Source organism: Vidua macroura, chromosome 6, assembly GCF_024509145.1.
Source record: "Vidua macroura isolate BioBank_ID:100142 chromosome 6, ASM2450914v1, whole genome shotgun sequence".
In the NCBI taxonomy this organism is placed as follows: domain Eukaryota; kingdom Metazoa; phylum Chordata; class Aves; order Passeriformes; family Viduidae; genus Vidua; species Vidua macroura.
This window is the reverse complement of record NC_071576.1, coordinates 45,892,847-45,916,946: the sequence shown is the minus strand read 5'-3', so window position 1 is coordinate 45,916,946 and position 24,100 is coordinate 45,892,847. Positions and strand designations below refer to the sequence as shown.

General features: G+C 51.5%; 1 protein-coding gene across 1 annotated transcript in view; it reads right to left on the bottom strand.

Annotated features, from left to right (window-relative positions):
- DUSP8 (dual specificity phosphatase 8) overlaps window positions 1-22,953 on the bottom strand; it is a 36,001-nt gene extending 13,048 nt beyond the window's left edge. Inside the window, exons 1-4 of the mRNA XM_053979426.1 lie at window positions 22,906-22,953; window positions 20,417-20,485; window positions 12,998-13,403; window positions 6,407-6,545 (exon numbers count right to left, since the gene is read on the bottom strand). Of these exons, the coding sequence (XP_053835401.1) occupies window positions 6,407-6,545; window positions 12,998-13,228 (370 nt within the window). The 5' untranslated portion in view covers window positions 13,229-13,403; window positions 20,417-20,485; window positions 22,906-22,953. The remainder of the gene's footprint in view (window positions 1-6,406; window positions 6,546-12,997; window positions 13,404-20,416; window positions 20,486-22,905) is intronic.
- Window positions 22,954-24,100: the final 1,147 nt, after the last annotated feature.

Sequence of the window (24,100 nt, the reverse complement as noted above, 5' to 3'; positions counted from 1 at the left end):
TGCACCATTTTGCCAAAACCACTGTAGGGATTGGCACTTGGGGCAGGGGGCAGCTGGCAAGCAGAGAGATAAAAGGCAACACCCATAGTGCAGAAATACATTCCATGTATCAGCTGCTGCTCCTTGTCCCTTTTTCCCAGGTGCTCCTCCTGGCCAGGACATCACCCATCCTGCCTCCAGCCCCTATTTATCAGACAAGAGGTGCATCACCCATGGAGAGATGCCCACCCTTGTCAGCCTCACTTCACATTGCCACAGCACTCACTGGAAAAACATCTGCTGCAATGGGTTGGAGAGACTCATGTAATCCTCCTGCAAGAGCAGGGAGCAGGATGAGTCCCTGTCCAGCACCTACATACCCTGTCAGGACAGTGCCTACAGCCTGGCACAAGCCCAGCTGGGCAGGGCCAGCAGTTCCTCTCTCCACCCAGCACTGGGACCTGGTAATAATTGCCGGTGACGACCTTTTGCAAGCATGCAGCACAGGCCCAGGGAAAAGGGGGAGGTGGATGAGGGGAGGTAGATTTCTCAAAAGGAAGGAAACTGTAACTGGGCAGTGGCCCCTACCCATCAGGATCTCCTGCTGGGGAAGTTGCCTTCCTCCCCTTGACCTTCCAGAAATGAGAAATGAAATTACACAGCAGTTTTCTAAGGCACAGCAATCAGAGGGCTGCTCTTCCCTACTCCTCCTCTGTCCCACTCTGCCTTTGACCCTTTTGCTTGCCTTTTCTGGGTCCAATGGTTAAAAAACACAGCCAGAGGGGGAGGGGAAGCTCCTCAGGGTAATTATAGAATCGGGAAAACAAGTTGTCTGACGACAGCGTTGCTAAACAGAGAGGTTTAGAGCATAGGTCTGGAATACAATCAGCCTTGCACACACGTGACCTGGCTTAACCCCTCCCAGGGATGCAGTCACTGGTCCCGCGGGGCCGAAAGCCTCCCAGGCATCTCCTGGTTGTGGTTCAGGGTGAGAAGGGGGCACCTTACTCCGCCTCCCTGCCTTGGACTGAGGAGACTGGGAGCACTCCCGTGGCTGGGAGTCTGAAGTTGGATGCCAGCACCCACTGGCATAGGGGTTAGAGGGCAAGAAAACACAGTCCTGCCCTGGCTAAAGTGGTCCCAGATGACTTTGCTGTAGGAAAGGAAGCAACTCCTCCAGGGATGTTTTGCATGAGAGGAATGGAAGTTCAGAGAGTTACCTAAACCTCCAGGATTGTAAAAATCACAAACCCTGGTATTCCCATTTGCTTTTTTAAAAAATGCCTTTCCCTCTAGGCTGTTATCAGCATACTACCTCCAGTCCTCTGGACAGTCATAAGAAAAACATCGTCACAGGTAATCTCCATGTACCTCACCACCTACAGCCAGAAGAAAAGCTGGATGTAAGCCCCTGCACAGCCCTTCTTACCCTTCTTCCATTCCTGACCATCATGTGGGCAATTTTAGATGAAGAACAACCAGAATCCCCATTCACATTATTTAAAAAGCTGGTTCTTCAAAACTACCAAGTCTGGGAAAAGCAAGAAATTGAGAGTCCTATGGGAGCTCTTTTTCCTGTCTCATCCCACTCCCATACCCTCCTTATTCATACTCACACTCCTGCCAGCTAAGCATCTGCTTCTTTGGGTTCATCACAGTATGCTATGGGATGGAGATAGCCACAGGTGGAGAGAGGTGCTTGCAGGAGGTTCAGAGACAGTAATCAGACTTAAAGGAAAATCTTGTAGGTGCATCTGATGGATTCATGCCAGTAAGTCCCTGAGGGTACCTGAAATAGTCCTAATGCTTGACCTTCTGTGATTCTGTGACCAAAATGTGGGTATTTGGGGTATTTTCTTTCTTAGGTTTTAGTTAATATTTTTTTCTTACACTGAGTTTATAAAGACACCTCAATCGTGGTTCTGGATCCTGCTAAGCTTTTGTCTTCAGCATATGCCATGACAACCTTTGGACGCACATGCTGCCACTCCAGCCTCTGAGACTCGGACTGAAGGCAAGCCCCTCTGCTCTGCCCTGCCTCTGCCCTACTTTCACACCTGCCTAGCTTGGCTTTTTTCATTCATCTTCTCTTTTCCTCCAGAACAGCTCCAGCCCAATATGTTTCAAGAGGAGCAGGCAGCAAGGGAATATGTGGCTGGCATGTGGCTTCTCACCAACACGACACAAGAAAGCATTACTGAATTTTCAGCCAAGGATGAGCAAAGCCATGTTCAGTCGCCCTGATGTTTAGCTTCTTTTTAGGACTGTCCCTATACAGAAAAAAAAAAGTGGTTTTTTCTTTCCTTCTTTCAGTCTGGTTTTTTTTTTTTTTTTTTGTTTTGTTTTTTTTTTAATTAAAATCATCTATCTCTGGTCCTTGTGTCTAAAATAATTCCGGACAGTGCTTCAGTGCTAAACCCACTCATGCCTGGGCAGCCCAAGTCAGCTCCTGCAATGGAAATCCCCTTTCCTTTTTTGCTACTTTTTTTTGCCTGCAGCACCTTGTCTTTGGTAGATTCCCCCAAAATCCCCAAAATCTCAGCCTCCACCCAAATCACTGCAGCCATGCAATTCCAACTCTCTGCAGCCGTGCTGGATGGCCATGGCACCACCGGGCTGGAGAGGACCTGGGTTGTGGCCAGCCTGCTCACTGAGGAGGCTGGCGAGTGAAGGGCTGGGAGGGATTTGTCACTGATGATATTGTTACATTCTTTCCGAATCCTGGGAGTAAACACACGCTCCAAATTTAGAAAGAACAGGACTGGAAAATTTAAACATTCCTTGAAGAACTGGTACAAAAGTGGGGGGAGGGGGGCGCTGAAGATGATCTCACACGCGCTCCTGAGCCAGATGAAAAGCTCATGACTGGAGTTCAGAACGCAATTGAGGGGCCTGTTTCAGGTCTGAGCACGATATCGCAGCGGTGAAGCTCCCCCAGTACACAAACTGCAGCAAAAAGAGCCTCTGCTGTGCAAGGGGGGTCCCAAGCCCCGCAGCCCAGGCTGTGGGGCTGCCACTGCTGGCCACATTGCCATCCTGGTTTTATCTCCAGCTAGCACACGGCTTCGAGCATGGGAGAGAGGAGCCCGGTGCTCAGCCTAAGGACCAGAAATAGGGACAGGATGGGTGACTGAGCATCATCTGGACCAGCATCCCAAGTCCTCAGCTGTCCCTTTTAGCCACTGAACAGGAATAGAAGAAAATCTCCACGCTGCCTGCTGCAGCTGGACAAATGGAGAGGAGCTGGTGAAGCTCAGCACCCACCAGCTCAGCACCACACACGGCTCTGGACAGGCTCTCATACCTGAGCTGACACACGGGACTGTCAGGGAGCAATGGAGCCAGACTGCTGCTGCTGCTGCTTCATAAGCAGATAATATCCCTTAATAAAAACCAAGCAGGTGATTGCAGAAGGGAAGAATAAGGGAGGAAAAATATAGCAAAATTTTAAAAAAAGGAAAATAAAAGGAAAAAAAAGCAGAAAAAAAGCAAAAAAGCAAGGGTTTGTGCTGAAGTAAACAAAGGTTAAAGAACAGTCAGGCTCCTGCAGGAATAGCAGAGCTGGGCTGGGAGGGAGGGGGCATTACGTAATGCAGGAAAAATGCTGGCTCCATTCAGTTTTCCACCACTTCATGTGATGTCAGGAAAACCATATAAATCAACAGTCTTTTTGCTCCTGCGGATGGAGGGCAGCAAGCAGCACTATTTATACTTACACAATAAAAAAAAAAAAAAAAAAAAAAAAAAAAAAAAAAGAAAGAAAAGAAAAAAGAAGAGAAGCTGATGATTTCCAAGACTGGGAATAATTGACTCAGATTCTTCCCTGCCAGCCACTGGAATCACTGCTTCTGGGTTGTTAACCCTTGAGGAGTCCCTGGCACCAGTCCTGCCACCCCCAGCTCCCCTGTCCTCACTCATCAGCCTCCATCAGCTGCTTCAAAGGTCGGAAGTTTGGTGGCCTGGAGGTGAGCAGGAACAGTCAAGCCTGGTATTTGCATGAGATGGGGACATGAAGGCACAGACCACAGCATCTGCTGGGGCTGAGAGAGCTGGGCAGCACAGAGGGGCTGTGCAGGGCTGTCACACTGAACTGGGAACCCTCAGGACAGCTTCCCTGAGGTAATGGCATCCACTAAGGGACAGGCTGAAATTTTCCCCATTTTGGGATTACTAACCCACTGGGGTCACAAGGCACCTCCAAGGATAAATCAGGCACTTCTTCTGAGACACCAACTGAAATGGATTGGGGCTGGACAAGGTGCTTGAGGCTGGAGTGGACAGACTGAGGGGTTAAACCCCACAAGGGCAAGGGTTCAGAATCAGGCCCACTCACACATCCTGCCCCAGACCCCCCAAGCACTCCCGAGCTGTCTCTACACCAGCCCATTGCTGCCCACACCGCAGGCAGGAGGAAGCTGTTCCTGTCAGCAAGCGTGCCCAGCCTCCCCTGGATGCTCTGCACAGCCATTCCAGTCATGATTTCCATGTGAAACACTGCCGCCATGACCCAGTGTTCTACATTTCAGCTCCAATTTTTTCCCCCTGCTAGTGGCCCTTGTTCCACATAAGGCTGAAGCCCTGCTGCACTTTTAATTTGGGAGGCTTGAACTTTGCTTGGTGCCTAGCCACACTCCTGCTTGGTGCTCCTGCAGCCCAGGAGGATGGAGATGGCTGTCCTGATGATGGAGGAGGCGTGTGCCCAAGTGGGGGACAGCAGATTTGCTGGCAGGGGTTTGGTGGTGGTGTGCTGATGGCTGCGGGGGTGGCACACTGCTGGTGCATGCTGTGCATGCAGCTGGGGGGTACTGGCACTACGAGGCTCCCCCAGGCCTCCACTTGCCTTAAGGCAGGAAAAGGCTCTGAGGTTTTCAGGGCCACCTCACGCAGCCCTGTCTGGCTCCAGGAGGAGAGATACCCTCTTCCTAAATCGGTGGGGGAGGGCAGGGGTTTGCAGCCAGCGCACAGCACTGCTCCTCACCCAGCCCTGGGAAAGTGGAGTTAGAGGGTTAGAGGGTGCCAGGGTCACACCACCAAGGCTATTTCCTGACCCATCCCCATGACTAAGCAAGTTCCTTCCCAGATGCAACTGAATCTACCGTTTCCTTCTTCTGCATCATATGCCATGCTGTGCCCTTGTTTATGCCACAGCGACCTTGGAACCGCAGGCACAGCAACTGAGACAGGCCAGGGACTGCCACAGCCAGCTCAGGGAGGTATCCTCCAGCATGGGCCTCAGCAGAGCTCCTGCAACCAAGGCCTCGATAATTAGCTTTAACATGATTTCATGTAGTCCCTGCTTGGTTTTGTTGGTAGAACCCAGGGCTGGGGGGTTTAATCCCACTGTTTCTCTGCTCTATTCTCCCCATCACAATGCAGGTGCTCTAATTCAACAGCACTTTTCCCTGCCTTGCATGGGCAGGGCTCCCTGAATGCCACCTACCCGTGCTACCTTCCCCCCCACAATTACCCTTCCCCAGGGTCTGTCACTCTGCGGGTGTGGCAGTTCACTCCATCCCTGTGGTGTCCCAGGGCACAGAGGTTGGTACCCTCTGCCTCAGCCCCAAAGCAGTATCCAATTGCCACAGGATGAGCACAGGCTTAAGGGACAGAGGTGATTCCCATCTCTGTGCTTTTGGCACTGTTTAGGAGCGTGGCTGAGCTCAGTGGAACTGCGGGGCTGCACGGGGCAGTGCCTGCCCACCCATCCATGGGCAGAAAGCTCAAAGGTAGGCAAATCCCTGGCTGTCCCAGCCAAGGGGAATCAAAGGAATCTTCAGCTCTCCCTCAGGCAGTTCCCTGCCTCTCTCTTCTCCTCTCTGCTGGGTCGGAGCTTTTCATTCATCAGTCACCTGCCTCACTATAGAAGAGCTGTAATTAGGGCAGCATGTGCCTCCTCCTGCCTGCACATTTGTGCCCAGAGAGCATCATCTCCAGCAGACCCTGACTCACTCAGTGATGACTCTCTGCCCCTGCCATCCTTCTCCTTTCCAGTACATCCATGGATTTCTTCTCCTGCCCTCCCTTTAACAGCAGCAAGAGGGAGCAAAGTGCCTGAACCAGGTCTGGGTTTGGTCCTTGGCACATTGACCAGGGATGATCCAACACAGGGATGGGAGAACAAAGGGCAGCTTTTGGATGCTGGATCTATGCCACCACACCTCCTCTGTACCCTCCTCTTTCATTCACCCTGGCTGCTGGGCACAGCAGCGGGTAGATGGACAGCACAAGAACAAAGGCATGGGGAAGACCCAGTGATGCCAGCATGGGCTGAGCCTGCTCAGCCTGCATGCAGGGCTGCCTTCCTCCATCACAGCCACTGGTGGCCAGGGAAGTGGGTGCACATGGACACGGATGGCTACAGCTCCGTTACTCCAGGCTAAGGGCATGAGTGCCCCTTAGAGATGCAGCGGTAACCCAGGGCTCCTACCTGTGAGGATGGAGACGCTGTGGAAACAGCTGTCCAACTTGCCCAGGAGGATGGAGAGGAAGCTGTCAGCAGCCAAGCCGGTGACATCCCGCGTGCTCTGGTCATAGACCACCACGTCCTGGTGGTCCTCCGCCTCCACCTGCAGGGGAGCAGCAAAAAACAGGCATCAGAGAAATGGGCTAAGCACTGAGGATTCCACAGCACCATGGGGAGCAAAGCTGAATTTAATTGTCACATAAGCAGGAAATTCCAGCTCCACACCATTTCCACAAGCTGGTTTTGACCACCAAATGGAGTGTCCAGCCAGGCTGGGACTGTGCTCCATGACTGCAAGTGAATGTGTCAGTAGAGGTGCCCACTGGCACACTCTCACCAACTACAAGTGCTTTTGAGCATCCTACCCAAAAGAAGGTCACTCCTCCCCATCGCCCACCCTCAGCTTGCTGTTACTTAATTGCATCCCAGAAATCACCACGACTTCTTCCATGACTTCCTCCCCAGCCAACTTTCGCCCTTAGATACTCCTCCTCAGCCTGGCTGGTGTCACAGGGACAAGAACACAAGGATTTGGGAGTGGTTCTGCAGGCAGGGGTGCTCCCAGCACAGCCCTTGTGCTGTGGATGGAGTCAGTGGGGGCTGGATCAACAGCTCTTCAGGGCTCAGTCTGGGGACACCATGCCTAGCACAGTAACACCTCTATAGGCACTACACCTCACCCCAAACCTGCAGATCATCCCTAAAGGCTGAAGGAAAGGGAAAATCTCTTCTTTTGCTTAGTGGATGTTATGGGTGATGCTCTTTCTTCCTTTTGTAATGTGTGCTGGGGCCTGCACACTGCAGGGATAAACTGAGAAGAGCAGAAGGAGCTCCTGGGCTGCTCTCATGTGATTTTACATACCACACACTGCTCCTAGCTACCCATCACTGCAAGGATAAACTGGGGCAGGTGAGATGGTGGGATAACCTGCAGGCAGGAGTTCTCCCATGCCTGGTGATGACTGGATTGCAACGAAAGCACTCAAGGCACAGGCAGACACTCCCACACCTACCTGAAGGTCCATGCACCAAAAGGAGATAAAAAATCCTCACAGAGGCATAGCTCAGCTCATCTGCTGAAGAGCTGGGTGTATGGCACCCACCTGCCCTGAGAGCACCTGCCCTTCCAGCCGGAGGGGTAAGGCACATCCATCACATCATGGGAAGAAGGGGAGGCAGCAGCAAGCAGGGAAGGAAGGAATGTGTGCAAGCTGCTCTCTTCTCAGCAGCTAGTGGTGGAGCTGCCCATTTGCCACCCCATGCCAAGCCCTCTCCAAAATGTCTTTAGGAGACCACTTGAGCAAGGTACCACTCATGGACACCCGCCTCATTTTGCTGTCTCACTGCCAAGCCCTATCTCACCACAGAGCAGATTCGCTCAGGGTTGCTGTCATTATTAATGCTGCTTTCATACCCTGCTGCAGGTGCTTCCCTGCTCAGCAACGTGAGCACCATCCAAATAAAACGGCAAGGAATAATTCAGCTCCTCAGTGCAGTTTGGAGAGCAGAGGTTATGGGAAATTCCTGCTTGGGTTTTTCACTAGCATTTCTTTAGGGAAATGTTGAAAATTTTGCTTGCACTGATTTAGCTGAGCTCTGATTTTGCACTGATTTAGCTGAGCTCATCACATCTCTGCACAGCAGCGGAAGGACAGCCCCGCACCAACAGAAATCCCCGTCGGGGCACCACGCACAGCTGTGCACGAGGAAGGGGGGCTCGAAGGACCCACCTGTCCCCAGCCTGGCACCAGGGACTGGAAGGCAAAACTGGCCCCACAGCTCAGCAGGATGACAGGAGGCATGAAAGGGCAGGATAAGAGGGAAGAGAAAAGGACACGGGAATTCTAAAATAAGACATTGAAAAATTAATGAAGCCACCTGAGATAAGCCAGATGAGGATCTACTCCAGCATCTTTTCCTCAGCCAATCCTGACACAGGACTTTTGTGGGAGGTCATCCAAGCACAGCTGGAGGGAAACACGATGGCTGACAAGCTGGTTCAGAACCGGGAACCTACCAGTCCTCTGCAGCTGCCTAGCCCTTCAAGGCTCCCTAGCACATCCTGAAGACCCAGTTCTCACCCTGAAGCCCCATGCCAGCAAAAACATCTTTTCTCAAAAGTACAGTGAGGCAGGAACCACTCTACAGTGGGGCAAGGGCTCATCCCAGCTGCACAGTCCAAGCTGAGAAGGCTGCAGGAGAGATACCAGCTCTGGCTGAGCAGCGTTATCCCACAATAGGATTTAGTGTTCCCTCCGCATGGGAAGGCTTTATCTGGGCCATTACTGCAGGGTTGCTGAGCTACGGCAGAGATATGCAACAAGGTTTACATCTTATTAAAGTTACACGGTTTCACTCAATGTAAATGCCAAACAAGTGCTGGCCTCGCATGGCCTGGCTGCAGAAAATAAATACCTGGTTTGCTGGGGTGAGGATACCTGCAGGAAGGTCCTGAAGAGCCCTCATGGAGCATACAAGGATGCACTGGCATTCTGGCTCCTCACCACAAAGGGAAATAAGACACAGACATTTAACCAAGCACATGGGTCTCCCATTAATCTCATGCCCTCCTGAAACACCCCTTCTCTGGCTTTAAACATAGGGAGGCTAAAAGCTAACTGGGGCAGAGGAGGAGGGTAAAGCTGAAGAGACATTCCATACTAGATTCCTGCTTCTGCCAGGTGCTGGCATAGGACCGGGACATAGCTGACAACAGAGGTATCCTTCTGAGAAGCAACACTTCAGCGGGGGTTGCTGTCACTCCAAGACTGCTGAAGTAACCCTAGGCATCACTCTCCAAACAGGGTCCCCACATCCATCTATCAAGGGACAGGAGGGCCAAGATGAAACAAATCTTTTGGCTCCAGAGAGATGTTGGGTGGGGCTTGCAAACCTATGCATGCCTTTGAAAAGCTGCTGGCCCACTCCAGTGCTGGATGTGCCCCAGAGCAGCTCCTCAAGAACAAACCTCCTCCCTGCCATAATCCTGGCTGGAGGGGTATGGGGTATGACCAGCCAGGAGCCAGGATCACCTAGCCAACAGCTCCAACCAGACCTCAGCTGAGACCATTGATTCATTGCCTTTGTGCCAAGCCCTGTGCCTCCCACCACTGTCCCCAGCTCTGGCTGGAGGTAACTAACTCCCACATGGACATCAGTCCCCAGCACTGCGTGGTTAACACAGCTCAGGTCCCAGCTCTGTCTCTCCCCAGCTGCCAAGCAGTCATAATGATGCTCTACAGGTGATCCAGGCTAAGATGAGAGTGAGCTATTATTATTATCCCAATTACTACTGACATCTCAGTCACGTATTGTTTCAAAACACTGTGAATCACCCCACTGAAATAACAGGGCTTCCATCAACATAAAGAGCAGCCAGGCACACGGCTCAAAAATAAGCCCCAGCTTTCCCTCAAGCAAAACAGCTGATTGCAGAGCCAAGCTCCTAATGCAAAGAAATAAATATTCCCATCACCTGAAGAGACCCTTGTCTTGCCTCAAAGCATGGCTGTAGTTGCTCTGGAGATTGCTCCATTTCAGGAAGTGAGAGGTGGTTGAGAGGTGGACTTTCCAGGGGGATCTTGAAGAAGCAAAATTTTCAACATTTCCCTAAAGAAATGCTAGTGAAAAACCCAAGCAGGAATTTCCCATAACCTCTGCTCTCCAAACTGCACTGAGGAGCTGAATTATTCCAGTTGTTATCGGAATTTATTATTGTGAGAGTTTACTATTGCCAGCACTGGGAGAAGGGTTCAAAACCAAGCAGAAGCAGTTATGTTGGTACCATTTCTGTGTGGAGGGAAACGACTGCAAGAGGAATTGCTGCTGCAGCTTTTACCAGACTGGGCACCATGGGAAGATAGTCCACACCAGGGCTTGGGGAACAGTGGCTATGGCAGCTGCCACAATCATAGGATCATAGGCTTAATTAATTGAAAAAAAGAAAGGGATTTTAAATGTCTCCGTTTCTTCTTTCCTCCCAAATGGTCCTTTCCTCTCCTTGCTCCAAAAAAAGCCAGGAGTTGCTGTTATCCCACAGTATAACTCCAAACTGCAGCCCACAGAAGCATTGCTAACAGTACCCTTCCTTAACTACAATATGGAAAAGGAGAGAGTGAGCACTGGGAAAAGCAAATTAGACAAATTCTCCCACCCCCCCGCCAGCACGCAGGCAGGAGGAGCGGTGTTGGCGGCCAGGTGGGGTTTGCCCAAATGCTTTGCCCTGAATCAGCCCGTCTCCTTCCCGAGGAGGCGAACACCACGCTTAGAATCGCTGGGATAGGATGAGCAGGTTCAGCTCTCTTTGCTGGAGGCGAGGAGGAGTGGGACGAGGCAAGGACTCGGGGCTGCCCTTTGGCTGCCCGGGCAGCCCCGCGTCGCTGCCATCCGCCTTTTCTCGGCAGCCCCGGCCGGCCGGGAGCAGGAAACAGGAGAAGGGCGGGAGGCTCACCAGGAGGAATAATGGGGCCGGACAATCGCACTACTGATGTCACCCTTCCTGCCATCTGCTCCCCACGCCAGCCGTGCCCTCTGCCCCCCAGCACCGCGGAGCCAGGGGCAGAGTATGGCTGGGGGATGTTGACCAGCGGAGGCAGAGGAGGCAGGGAAATGACACAGGGTGTCAGAGGTCTAAATCAGCTTTCAGCATCCCCTTCTGAGGATCTGTGCACCTCTGTTCCTCTGCTGAGGCAGCAGCTCATATTGATTTCTCAGGGTCCCAAATACAGTCTGACTGAAATGGGAGGTGGGGAGAAGGAAAAAGGGCGAGAAGAGAGTTCATCACCCCAAAATGCAAACACACAAATGCATGCACAGAAAGGTTTGGACAGCCCAAGCCACAACCACCACCCCTGCTTTATGCCAGATGAGAATACGGCAATGATCCCCTCCCAGTCCCCTGACTCTAGCTTCCAAGGACAAGTGGCTTAACCTCTCAAGGTTGTCCTGAAGCTTAATTAATTCCTGAACTAAATGTGTTGGGAGAGCCAGCAAGCGGTGGGCACGGCAGGGGCTGTGCAGAGCAGGAGCAGAAGTGGGGACATGCAGCCTCCTGCCCATGGATGTGCCAGGAGGGATTTCTGCCGTAACCAAAAGAAAAGCAAAAATTAATTAAAGACGATGGCAACGCCTCTCTCCTCTTCCCCTAGCATCCCTGGTTACAATCACATCCCCAGCCAGTACGTGGACCATTATGCAATGATCCAGGAGCCAGGAGAAAACGATCCTTCTACGCTCCTTCTATGGGAATTCAGAGCAGGGAATGCCAGGAAGGACCAGCCGGCCCCTTTGGGAGCCCACTGTTCCACTGCAGCTGGCGAGCTGCAGGTTTGCAGGCGGATGGCATCAGCTGATGTTAACTCTTCCACGCTTCCCCCTTCCCTATCATCCTCCTCTTCTTCCTCCCCCTTGCACATCGCTGATTCTGCTGCTGCTGCCGCTCCACGTGACAGCGGCCACTGCAGAGGTGACCCTCGCCGGGAGGAGGGCGGCCGCTCTGCTCTCCTCGGAGCTTGCGAAAAACTGATTATTCTGCTTTATTCTCCAGGGGACTTAAGAGCAGCTAAAGCCGTTCAGGAATCAGTCTCTGCAATCCCCTCCAAATCGCCCAGCCCGGAGCATCACCGAAGCAGATTGGCGCGAGGCTGCCCCCCCCGCACCGCCAGTCCCCTTGATCCCGCGGGGTGATGTCACCGCCAGCCAATGCGGACAGCGGTGGCTTCTCGGGATGGCGGGGCGGGGGGGACACATGACGCAGATGGCTCCAGCTGGGCCCAGCATTTGATTAATCGCCTGAATTACCCTCGCTTTGCCATAAAATTACAAGGCGGGAGTAGGGGAACGGTGGGAGCGAACTGGCAGGTGGCAAGCCACCCTTCGGATGGTGAACCATCCTCGGGCTCGTCCCGTGGCCACTGCGGCACCCACCGGCGCAGCCCTCCGGCAGCACCTCGGCACCCACCGGCGCAGCCCTCGGGCAGTGCCTCCACGGAGCGCACGACCCGGCCTACGGCTCTGCAGGGACACCCGGCACTGCTCCGGCCGGCGCTCCAGCCCAGCCCCGTGGCTCAGAGCCACCTCTATTATTTAACCAGGAGCGATAGAGAGAAGCCTGGGAGAGATAATGTGCCATGACACCGGATAAGAGCTTCTGGCGTCACAGGGGAGGAGGATTACATGTCCCTGAATGGAGTTAGAGATGACAGAGGGGAGGGGAAGAGTTTTTAGCAGGGGATTAAGTTTACAGCTCCAGGAAGGCTCTGTGGGGTTGTTTGCTGTCATAAGACAAGTCCTAAAGCTGATATACCTGTTAGACTTGCTTGGGGAATGCTCCTGAAGCAGGGAGCCACGTCAGTGGGGTGGGGGCAATGAACAGGTTCCCGAGGACAGCCCTGAGGCCAAATGAGCTCACACTTTAGTTCTCCAAAGGGTGTCAAAGAGATGCTGGCAGATACCGGGGTCAAGGGATGGAGGGGAAGGATCCCTTAGGCCAGTCTGCATCCCACAAGAAAAGAGGGTGTGAGCACCATCAGGAAAGGTGAGGGTCAGATCCCTTACCTTCATCTTGGAGGCAGGCTGGATGAGCTCTGTGATGGAGACCTTGTCCTGCTGGAGCCTTCTCTTGACAAGCTTGGAGCAGCAGATGTTGACGGAGCTGAGGACGTGCCAGGAGTTGTATTCCACAAAGGAGCGGCTGTCGATGACCAGGGTGCCCTCCGCTCCGTTCCTCAGGAGGCTGGCCAGCTTCTTGGGATCCATCACCTTGCGTGGGAGCCTGTCTCCAGCCATAACGGGCCAGTCCCCTCTATGGCAAGTGGGGAGCAAGGGCTGGAAGGGCAGGGCAGGGATGCCAGCACCCGTCTCCCCAAGGGGAATGAGTGAGAGGTGAGGGGTGAGCAGGGCAGCACCTGTCCTATTCTCCTCACGCTGCTAATGCCCAGAATGCCAACTCATTGTGGTGAACCTGGAAAGAGAAGAAAGGAGATGACAACCCATCAGCTAGGCAGGATGATATCTGGATGTCTTCAGTAGAGCCTAAGGGTGCAACAAGCCACACTTTCGAGGTTTGCTCTTCTAGCCTGCTGGCATGTGTGTCTCCAGAGCTGCCCAAGCCAGAGGTTTTCTCTTTGTATTTAATAGCCCTCAGCAGAACTTTCTTCCATAAATTTGTCTAATTGCTTTTTGAAGGCATGTCAGCTTTTAATTTAACAGGCACAGTGGCCAGTGGCAGGGAGCAGAATGGCTTGCCAATTACAAGAAGAAGTCCTTCCCCTGGTTTGCTCCAAATCTGCTAACTGATGGCTCCTCTGGGTGACCCTTACTATTTGCACCAGAAAACACCACATGTGCCTGATCCCTCATCTTCTCCACAGTTCTTACCACATTTAGACCTAATTTAAGGAGCTTTTCAGGTCAAAGCATCTACAGAGACGCCAGTTACACAGACAGACACCTTTTGCCACACTGGCCAGCCCTGATGTGCCATATTTGAGAGCCAGAAACACCAGGGACCTGCACAGGGCAAGATGTCACCTCCTTTCACTGTTTCCAGTCCAACAGCTCCTCATACTCAATTTGCTTTTTCTGACCTCTGCCAAGCCCAGAGCTAATGGTTTCACAGAAGCAGCTTAGCTCAGCTCTAAGGTTCTGCTGCTGCATGGTAAAAGCTACTTTGGGGCCCATCACACATACCACCAAATCACCTTTGCTCACTCAAACCACTCCACTGGATTTCACCTGCCTGTTTATTAGAGCCTGCTCATGGGTATCTTTGCCAGCTTGCCTCCTGGCAAGTTAAGAGAAGACAAGAAATCAAGTTGGCCTTTACTTCTGTCTTCAAGAAACAGGCCAGGCACCAGGGCAGAGGTGCTGGGAAGCTGTACTTGGACTGAGATGGCCCTAGAGAGCTCTCTGCTTTTCAGCAACTAACTTGCACAGAATTAGAAAGGGGTTTCACATACTAAGTATACAAATATCCTGTGTTTCCATCTTAGGAGCTGAGGGGAGTTGAGCCTGGTGCTCTCTGAGGTGAAGAAAAAGATTCCTCTATGTCCAGCCCATGAGGTCTGCAAGAACAGCAGGCAGTCTAGGAAGCATTCAGCTCAGGGTGTCCTCTTAAGTTTTAATGGAACACGTCACTGCAAGGATGTTTTAATGGCATTAGGTTTTAATGCCACTGCAGTCATTCAGAAAATAAGCCTGGGCTACTACCCAGCTCCTCTTGCTCTTGCCAGACGGTGTTTTAGAGAGAATCCACAAGCTGCTTCATGGAAGCTTTAATGCATCTGAATTAGGAGGACTATGAATAACATGCCTGAAAAGGCCAGCCTAAAGATTTTCATTGACCTCTGAAGGATCAGGATTTGGTCCACGGACCAGAAGAGGCTTACGAGTCACTCAGATCTGAGCAAGCCAGCAGTTCCCATAAGCTCTTACACCTCCGGGCACCTACTGCAATGGTAGCTCAAGATACAAAAAAGATACTTGAGTCAGACACGCTACTGGGTGACATGACAGGGACCTCAGTTACCAGCCACCAAACCCGGAGGACACTGCCAGCTTGTAGAAAAAGAATGGAAAGCCACAGACTGTAAGGATGGGGGCTCCAGCATTTGCTCTGGCTTGTGACTCCAGCACTAACAGCCCAAACTTCCCTGGGCTACCAGAGCTGCCTCCCAAAGCAGGAGTAGGTATCCCAGGCTTCAGCCTTAGGATCCAAGCTCCCAATAGGAGGCCACATTAGGATGTGCAGTACTTTTCTGCCCTTGTATCACACCCCTGCTGCCTCTGCCAACGTGTTAATACAAATTACAGGAGGGAAAAAAATCCCCTAGAAGCTGAGACAGTGACAGCCCCTCCTGGCACAAAGCATTTTGGCAGCCCCATGGCACTCTGGCATCGCTGTGCCCGGCCCCACGGAGCGCTCCGCAGCTCCTCGCCAATTAGAGCAGCCCCCTCGGCAGACATCGGGCGGTCCCCTGCTGAAGGAACCCCGCTCCCCCCAGCTCTCCCCAGGGGGGCTTAAAAATTGAAACAGTTCTAATTAGGGGGTCTGAGGGGGAGCAAGGCCGGCTCCTGCTGGGATATGACACACCTCATTACGTTGCTACCGCCTTGCCAGAAGCCCCCCTGCTGTCCCTTGGCTATAGAGCCGGGGCACTCAGAAAGGATGCAAATTAGCCAGCTTTTCCCTTTAGTCTTCCTTTCACACCCCATTCCCCAAATCACTTTCTGCCTCCCTTACCCATCAGGACACCAGGCTGTGAATGTTTTTTGGCCCTTCCAATTACATCGAAGAAAGAAAAAGGGAGTAGAAAGAGTTGACAGACAAAAAAAACCTTAGAAAAATACAGTGGCTGAGGGATGAGTGAAGGGGGAGGAAGGAGTGATCCAACATTGCAGAGCTCCTCCGGATGTAACATGGTATCCGATCTCCAGATAGTGGGCAAGGGGTAAACTTTTGGGGTGTCAAACACAGAGTGGTCTAGGAAAGATAACAGATCCTGATGAACATACTCTTAAGAGATGTCGCTGTCGAGCTGGACGGGAACAGAGAACTCCAGATCAGAAGGCAAAGAAAATGAGCTCTGATTTATTTCAAATATACCGCTCTATATATAGAGAACATCGAGAAGACTAATTTCATTGGTCTTAGAGTAAAAACATGTCACACCATTGGTGTGCAGTGAATGACGCGCAGTGGCAGAGCATATCTATAAACAATGTGAATAACAAGATAGATTAGAGAATTATTTACATTCTTTCCCAACTGTTTCCCAGACTCTTGCCTGGTTAGAAAACCTTTCTCTTTCTCTCTGACTGAGCTGAGAATATCCACAAAGAGAAACCAAGGCACAAGAGGCCTACACAAAGTTTGGCAGATGACGGGAAGCTTGGGTGGAAGAGATTGGAGAAGACCAACGAGGTTTCCCAAGTCAGCTAATAACCCCTCTCCTGCAGAACAACCAGATAAACCTCTGCAGACACATGTGACACATCAAACAGGTCCCACTCCCAGCTCCACCCAAAAGATGTGGGGGAAGGCAGGGCAAGGTTAGTCTGTTCTGCCCCTCTTTCCTTTAGAGGGGATGGAGTTGGCCAGCTTAGTGTGGTCACGGGCACCTGTAACCTTGGCATTAGAACCAAGACATGAGGACTTCCCTGTGTAGGTTCAGCCAGGTCAAAGGCAAACAAGCAACTTCTCTGATAGCACCTTCACAGCACCTTGCAGGCTGTGTATGAGATGGTCTCTGAGAAGAACCAGCTGTAATGTCCTCTTACCTGGGAAGACCAGTGAAGGAGGGAGGATGTCTTTCTGCTTCTGCTCAGATGGGTCAGAAGGAAAACTGAGGAAAGAGGCTTAGCCATGGAGCTCTGCTAAAGTAAGAGATCTTCTCACCCCAGTGAGAGGAGACCAGGGGAAAAGGTTAACCTGGAACCTAAATTAGGATTTCAGAAACATAGCTGTGTTCCTCTCTTATCAGTTTATTAAAGCCATCTTAATCTTCTTGAGTGTTCCTGAAGAACATTATCATAATCCTTTAATCCCACCTCTCCCTGGAGTGCCTGTAATGAGGAGATGGTCACATGGCTTAGCTGAATAGGGACAGCCAGCAGGAGAGGCCACACTTCAGCCGAGGGACAGAAAGATGGGCAGGGATTAGCAGAGGGCTGGGCCAACTCAGTGGGACTCTGTCCCTGGTGTCACCACAAATGGGTGTGTAGGAGAGGGGAGCTGGCCACACGAGTCACAAGTATGGCAGAGATGCACACAGCATGCAAGTGTTCAGCCTGGCTGTGACCTTCTTCTGGGCAGGCCAGGCAAGAGAGCAAGAAAACCCAGGATACACCCCAGTCTGAGTCTGTCCATGTGGCATGAGAGACCATGGGTACTCATTCCTGTGCTGGCCCAACGCAGATCACCCAGATGGAGGTCACTTCTCTCAACTGCTCATCTTGCACAAGGCCCCCAGCTGAGAGATGTGATATGGGAAGGGCACAGATCTGGTTTCTCTTTTACTGGAGACATCAGCTGGAAGGGCAGCAGGTCTCTACAGCAACCCCAAACCTCACTAACCAGCATGTCCACTCCTTGCACCAAGCTTGTGTGGTCTCCTGGAGAGCTCTATCCTCCACAGGCAGCCCTGAGGAGATGCTCCCCCCACTGCCCCAGGCAAGCCAGCCTTGGGGCAGCCAACACATTTCCATCACGCTTGTGAGACCAGAGCTACAGCACGCTCCCTGTGATGCTCTTCCCAGGAGCACACTCTTCTGGTGGTGTCTCCACCTTGAGTTTACCAAGGGATAAGAGCACCACAGGCAAACATTTGTTTATTTGTCCCCAGTAATCTGAAAGCAGCCACTCCCGAAGAACTGCCATCTCCACCAGGGACTCAGTGGCACCAGGGACTAAATGATTTGGCTTTTACCTCTGCAGCCCTGGGGGTTGGGGGAAATATCTGTGCCTTGTGAGCCCTGCACTGAGATCTGCCTGGCCAGGGCTCCATTATCCATCCAGGTCAGCCCTGCAACCAGCCTCAGGCTCACTGCTGGGATGCTGGCAGGACCCCACTGGACCCCAGCTCTCCAGACACTTCCCAAGATACAAACCGCAGCAGTTTTTCCAAGCCCCACACCCTTTTTCCATCCTCATCCCCTCATTTCTTTCAAGTGCTTCAGCACTTAGCAAGCTCCCCTCAGCTGGCTCATGCTGTTTGAGGGATTCCTAAATCACAGGACCATTACTAATTATTATTATTATTATTTTGCAGCAGCAATCAGGGACACGGGGCTCATTAACAAGTTAGCACCTCTGGTTTCCCCGGAAACCCGCAGCTGCCAGGCAACGGCAGCTCTCCGGCCCGAGGCGATGCTACTGCAGCGCATTCAGCTCATTTCCAGAAAGATGCTCGGGTTCTGCACGGGTCGATGAACCCAGCCTCGCCAGTGGGATGAGGTTAGGAAACTCCAGGATGTGTCCCCTGCTCTACCCCATCCGCTGGGAACCTCAGCCCTTCTTCCTGATCCTGTTCTGCCACTCACAGCATCACAAATTGCGCAGTGGCTCCTCTCTCCCAGCGAGCCATGCAGGCTTTCTCCAAGGGCGAGGAATTTGGAGCATAATGATTCCCCAGAGTAAGAGTGGGACAAAGCTGTCAGGTGCCTGCAGCAGCCGTTTTAGAGGTGATGTAACTGATGATGATTTCTCAGCAGTTACTCAAGGTCCCTTTAAGAGGCAGCACAAAAGATTTCTCTGCTTGATGATGAAAAAATTGAGTGATTTTTTTTTTCCCTCTGCTCCTTAAAAGGAGGCTGGGAAACACCACTAACCACATCCACTAACTCAGACACAAAATCTGCTTGTCCACCTTTCCCTAATGAATCTCAAGGATGGGGAGGAATGGCATCTCCCAAGCCCCAGCAGTATGAAGATGTAGGGGAGGTGGCAATGGCTTTCCTGGTTGTCAGTTAAGCCAAGTTGAGATCCACTGCTCTTTCCTAACCCCCACCACCCACATGGCAGACAGAGGACTCCCCCACAGCCTCATCCACACTGATCTTACAACCCCATCTTGGATCTCTGCACAGCCAGGCACATTCCTCCCAGGACAAGAGTTCCTGCGCATGCCTCTCCATGCAGGGAGCACTTCAGGAAGGAGGGAAAGGGCAGCATTCCCTTTTTCCCACAGCACATCACCCAGAGGCAGCCACTGCACTTTTGCCACGGTTTCAAGCTTGCTGATCTCACGATTTCTTTGATCTTTTCTCCTCCTTTCTACACTGCAGTCTCCTTTCAATTCCTGTAGGCTGGAAGCAGCATGCCAGAGAGCTCTGCAAGGAGCTGCATGCAACCAAGCAGCACCCACTCACCTCCCCGCATCTCCCATTGTCCTCTCCACCTGCACCCCATGGCCTGCAAGGTGTTTTCCACTAGAGGACGTGGCTGAAGGGCCAGGATGTCCTTCAGCAAAGTGCCAGATGGTGCATTCACACCGGACGAGGGACATGGCGTGGAGCCACATGGCAGTGCTGGTGTGGGGGTGCTCAGCCTTGGGTACATGGCTGGTGGCATGGGATAACTCAGGGAGGAAAGGAAAGGGGACAGGCTGTATCCAGCTGCCAGGGAGTCTTCCCCATGCACCCTCAGCGCACAAGGCAGATCGGCTCTCCTGGCTGCAGTTACACCAAGCAAAGGGTCCTTGATCCTCTCTTGCCACCTGATGTTGTGCCAGCAGCTTTGGATGGGTTATGACAGCAAATGCAATTGCCTCCCAGCCTGTTTCTACCAAAAAAGTGTGGTTAAAGATTTATAGACTGGCCACTCCCAGAAAAATTTCTGACTACAGAAATGGTAGTCAATCTGGAGATCTGGTCTGGAAAAGCCAATGGGGACAGCAGGGAAAGGAATTTGGCTGGAGTCTAGATGACAAGGGCAGTATCTCCTCCTCTTAGACTTGTGCTTTTAACATGATTTATATGGTTTTCCCCTTTAGTATAAACATAAGCTTTCACTTTAAAGCCTAAAAAAGCCAAGACCAAAGGTTATCCATGACCAGCCAGCCATTTAATCACCACCTTTGCTCATGCTAAGGATATTGCTCCCAAGCACTGCTTTCTAATACCAAAGCTATCCCATTTCCATTCTCACCCTGCCAAGCTGAGAGCTGGCCACGTTCTCATCCCAGACCTAAAACCACCTTCTGCTTTGAGCAGCCTGGCACACATCACAGAGGACATGTCATGATGGAGAAGAGAAACCTAGTCCTGCTGATCTTCAAGGGCCCTTGTTGCCCACTGCCTGGTATCCCATCATTTGCTGCATGGGCCCTGAGCCCAGAGGTTTATCCTAGGGATAAGGTGCTTCTTTGCCTTTTTACAACAAGAGCAGACAGAGGCAGCCCAGAAAGGTATGCAGTCAGATACTCCTGCAGGGCTGGTCTGCCTCTCTCGTCCCAAGACAATAAACACCATAAATACCTGCTGGGTGCATTTGCAGTCTCCTGGCGAAAGGGTCTCCAGGACCTGGGTCCTATTTTCCCACAACACCTACACACCAAGTGAAAGAAAGCACAGGATTCAGCTGTGGTTCTTCAAAGCTGCAGATAAATACAGTATTTCACTTTTTAAACACAATCTCCAGTGACAGGAACTTGTCCATCTCAGCAGAGTGCTGGGGACAGTCACAGGTGAGGCCAAAGGAAGCACCCAGCACACAGAGGGGCAGTCACTGCACTGTGCAATGACTAATGACAGTGGCCAATACCAGTGTAATGTCATTAGACACCCATATTCAAATGACAAATAGGACCCCTGCCTCCCTGTAGAATAATGATGTTCCTTTCTGTTGGGTTGTCTGCAGTTTCTGGTGAGTCCAAGTGCAAACTGAGGTGCAGATCCCAGCACAGGTTTGCAGCCAGAAAAAGCCAATGGCCACAGTCATGCCTCTCTATTCCAACAAAACTATGACTCTCCCTAGAAGATCCAGAATCCAATGAAAATGCAAGGAGCTATGTTGGTTTTCCATGGGATGAGACATTCCCCAGGCCAGCAAACACATTTCACAAGAGTTTTCTGACCTGGTTCATGGCTTGCTGAATTTTCTATATGCACACAATAGCCAAATTGCTCATGGGTTGGGGACAAATTAGCATGTGTTAGCTCAGGTTCTACTTCCTACCACAGCCCTAACAAGGAGACACCAGCTCTGAGTTTTGGAGGATTACCTTCCTCTAGAAAAAAACCACCCAAAACAGGCAAAGCCCAAGCTGATGTTCCTGCCTTCTCCTTTTCCCTTGGGGGCCGTGATTCATTATCTGCAGGTTTTGTTCTTAATCCGAGGTGACACAGGGGTGAAACAAAGTGATTTGCAGACCTTCCTCCATCCTCATGACCATGTGTGTCGAGCCATGGCTTGCTGGTCAGATGCCACAGTTCTTCATATATGAAATCCTGCAGCCTGGCCTCCTGACTGAGAGCTGAGTATTGCAGCACTTTGCAACATGGGTCATCTCTCTGAATCCGTATTATCACTGCTGCTGTGGGTGGCAAACTACATGGACTCATTTGCTGGAGGAAACAGGCAGCAATATTCCCCTCACCACCTCCAGGCAGGTGTTAAGCATGACATATACGTGTACTTTAACCCCAGTTTAAAAAAAAACTCAGAGATATATCATGACATCCACCCAGAGCTTAAACATCCTCCAGCTCATCTCCATGCCAGCAGGTCTCACTCAGCCCTGCTTCTGACCCTGCAAGTGACAGCTGGGGTGATCACACCAAGCCTTGCTTCTTTTGGGCTGGCTGACCCCCAGCTAAGACCAGTTCGGTCACCCTCACCTTTCCACCTGTCCTGCAGGACTCCAACAGAGCTCACTCTTATCTTTGCATCAGGTACTGCTGAATGAACCTTGCTCAGGTGCCAGACAAAGAGGCAGCCAAGCTCAAAGAAGGGATTGTGAGGATGACACAGAATTAACAGGCACCAGCATTCAGCAAGCAAGCGGAGAATGTGACGATCTATTTTTAATGGTACAATGAGAATGCTTTACAAAAGGATGTGTCTGGGGAGATTCTGCCCAGTCAGAGATTTGCATTCAGGTTTTTTTGCAGCAGTCAACTTCCCTTGATGTGTGGGAGGCATTTTGTCTCTTCACCACCCCACAGAGCAATTCAGAGGACCCTGGCTCAGGTTTGGCTGAAGGCTCATCCCTCTGGGTCACCTTCCTGCCCTGCTGCATCCTTCTGACTTTCCACCAGAAGACCTGAACCTGATGTGAGCAGCAAGTAAGGTGTACAGGACAGGTCCAGGCTTGCTTGGCTTCTGCGTGTCAGCCCTGCTGAGCCAGTACAGCTGCTGGGGACATCTCTGCGAGGTCCCCAACAGCAGCAAAGTGGTTAACATGGCTTTTCATGGGTTAGCTCCAGTCAGCAGTGCTGGCACCCTCTCTGCACCAACCCTCCACTCAACAGCCTCAAGTGCCAAGCGAGGCTCTGGCTGTGCCCGTCCTCTCCCCATGCAGGGCTGCCAGCCAAAGCAGATGAAGATGACATGAATAACTCCACTCAAGCCGTGGCTCAAGGAGGACCAGGCTGCCATCGCAAGCTGGGAAATGAGAGTTGTTTGAGGCAATGCAAAACCAATCAGATGTTGTAGACACTTCTTGGTTGCTTCTTTTCAGCAGCATGCCCCAGAGACGGAGGGACCCTCTTTGTCTGGAGGGTCTGGATTTCAGTGGGAGATGCATTATTCATGCAGGCACAGGTTTAATATGTGGAAAGGGCTTGACTTACTCGATGCAAAAAACCTGCGATGCCCTAATAGACTGAAATTTCTCCCCAAGCTTCTGCTGCATCAGCTGAATTACCATGTGTTCGACAGCATGAGCTCCTCAGAGAACTAAATCCCCTATTAAAAAGCTGAAAAGAGGCGAGCTGAAAAGCTGGGATGCAGGTACACTACGCACCTCTGTGCCAGGTGAATAATGTGGGTTGACAGAGATGGACCGGAAAGACACACTGCATCATTAGCAGGGCTGGAGGACGTGGTGGGGGACAGGATGCCAGGGTCATGCTGTCACTGGAACCTCCATGCAGGATCAAAGCAGTGGTCCACCTCATTCATGTCCCCTCACCAGCAGTGCCTAATAACAGGTATCCTACAAAAGCCTGGGAGAAGCAGCATGGTGAGTACTTATGGACTAGTCATGCAATAATTTAGGTTTAAAGGGACCTCAAGTGGTTCAGCTGTCCTATCCCTCTCTCCCTTAAAGGAGAACGAGCATCCACATCAGAACAGGTTGTCTTGCCTTTCTGGTTGCCAAATGCCTTGTTCCCAGCCATCAGTGGACTCAGAAATAATGCTCCCCATAACTCAGCATGCAGAAACCCTACACAGAGCGCCTCTTTTGCAAATTGCTAGAGGACCTTGAAGGACTCTGGACAAATTCCTGAAGAACACAGGGTCTCTGACCCAAGAAAAGGCTTTATTTAAAGAAAATACAGTAAAGGCAGACAAGACATATAGGCACACATTAGGGAAGCACAAGCACTTTCCACACACAGAAAACAACATGGAAAAAGGCATAAGAGGAGTGCGAAGAGAAGAGGAAATCAAAGAAGGATTTCCAGCCCCAGACAGGGTCCTGGGAGTCTCTTAAGTAAGTTTAGTCTTAATGCACACAGTCCTTGCATTTCTGTCCTGTTATTGCTCCCTGTTTATAACCGGAGACTCTATGTACTGGATCAGCTTCCAGTGAGCGCCTCCAAGTTCTCCTCTGAACCCAGCCTTGGCTAGCACTTCACCTATCTTCTGAAATGCTGATCCTTCCACGACACCATGCACACAATACCTATTGCTTTGGGAAACTGAAGATCCAAAGCAGCAAAACCAACCCCACAGAAGCCCTGGGCAAAGCAAGGAAAGAAGCCTCCTGCACACCAGCCTAGATTATTGTGTCCAGCTGCGTCTAGAAAACCTCAGAGGAAGAGCCAAATAGCAGAGAAGTGGAGCCAGCCATCCTACAGGAATCATGGCAGTCATGGCATAGGCTGAGCAGGGCTCTGTGTTGTGCACAGTCCTCCAGGGTAGCCCACGTTTACTCTTAATCTCCTTTCTTTAAGTGGAGATGGTTGAGAACCAAAGGAGTCTCTTGACAGCAT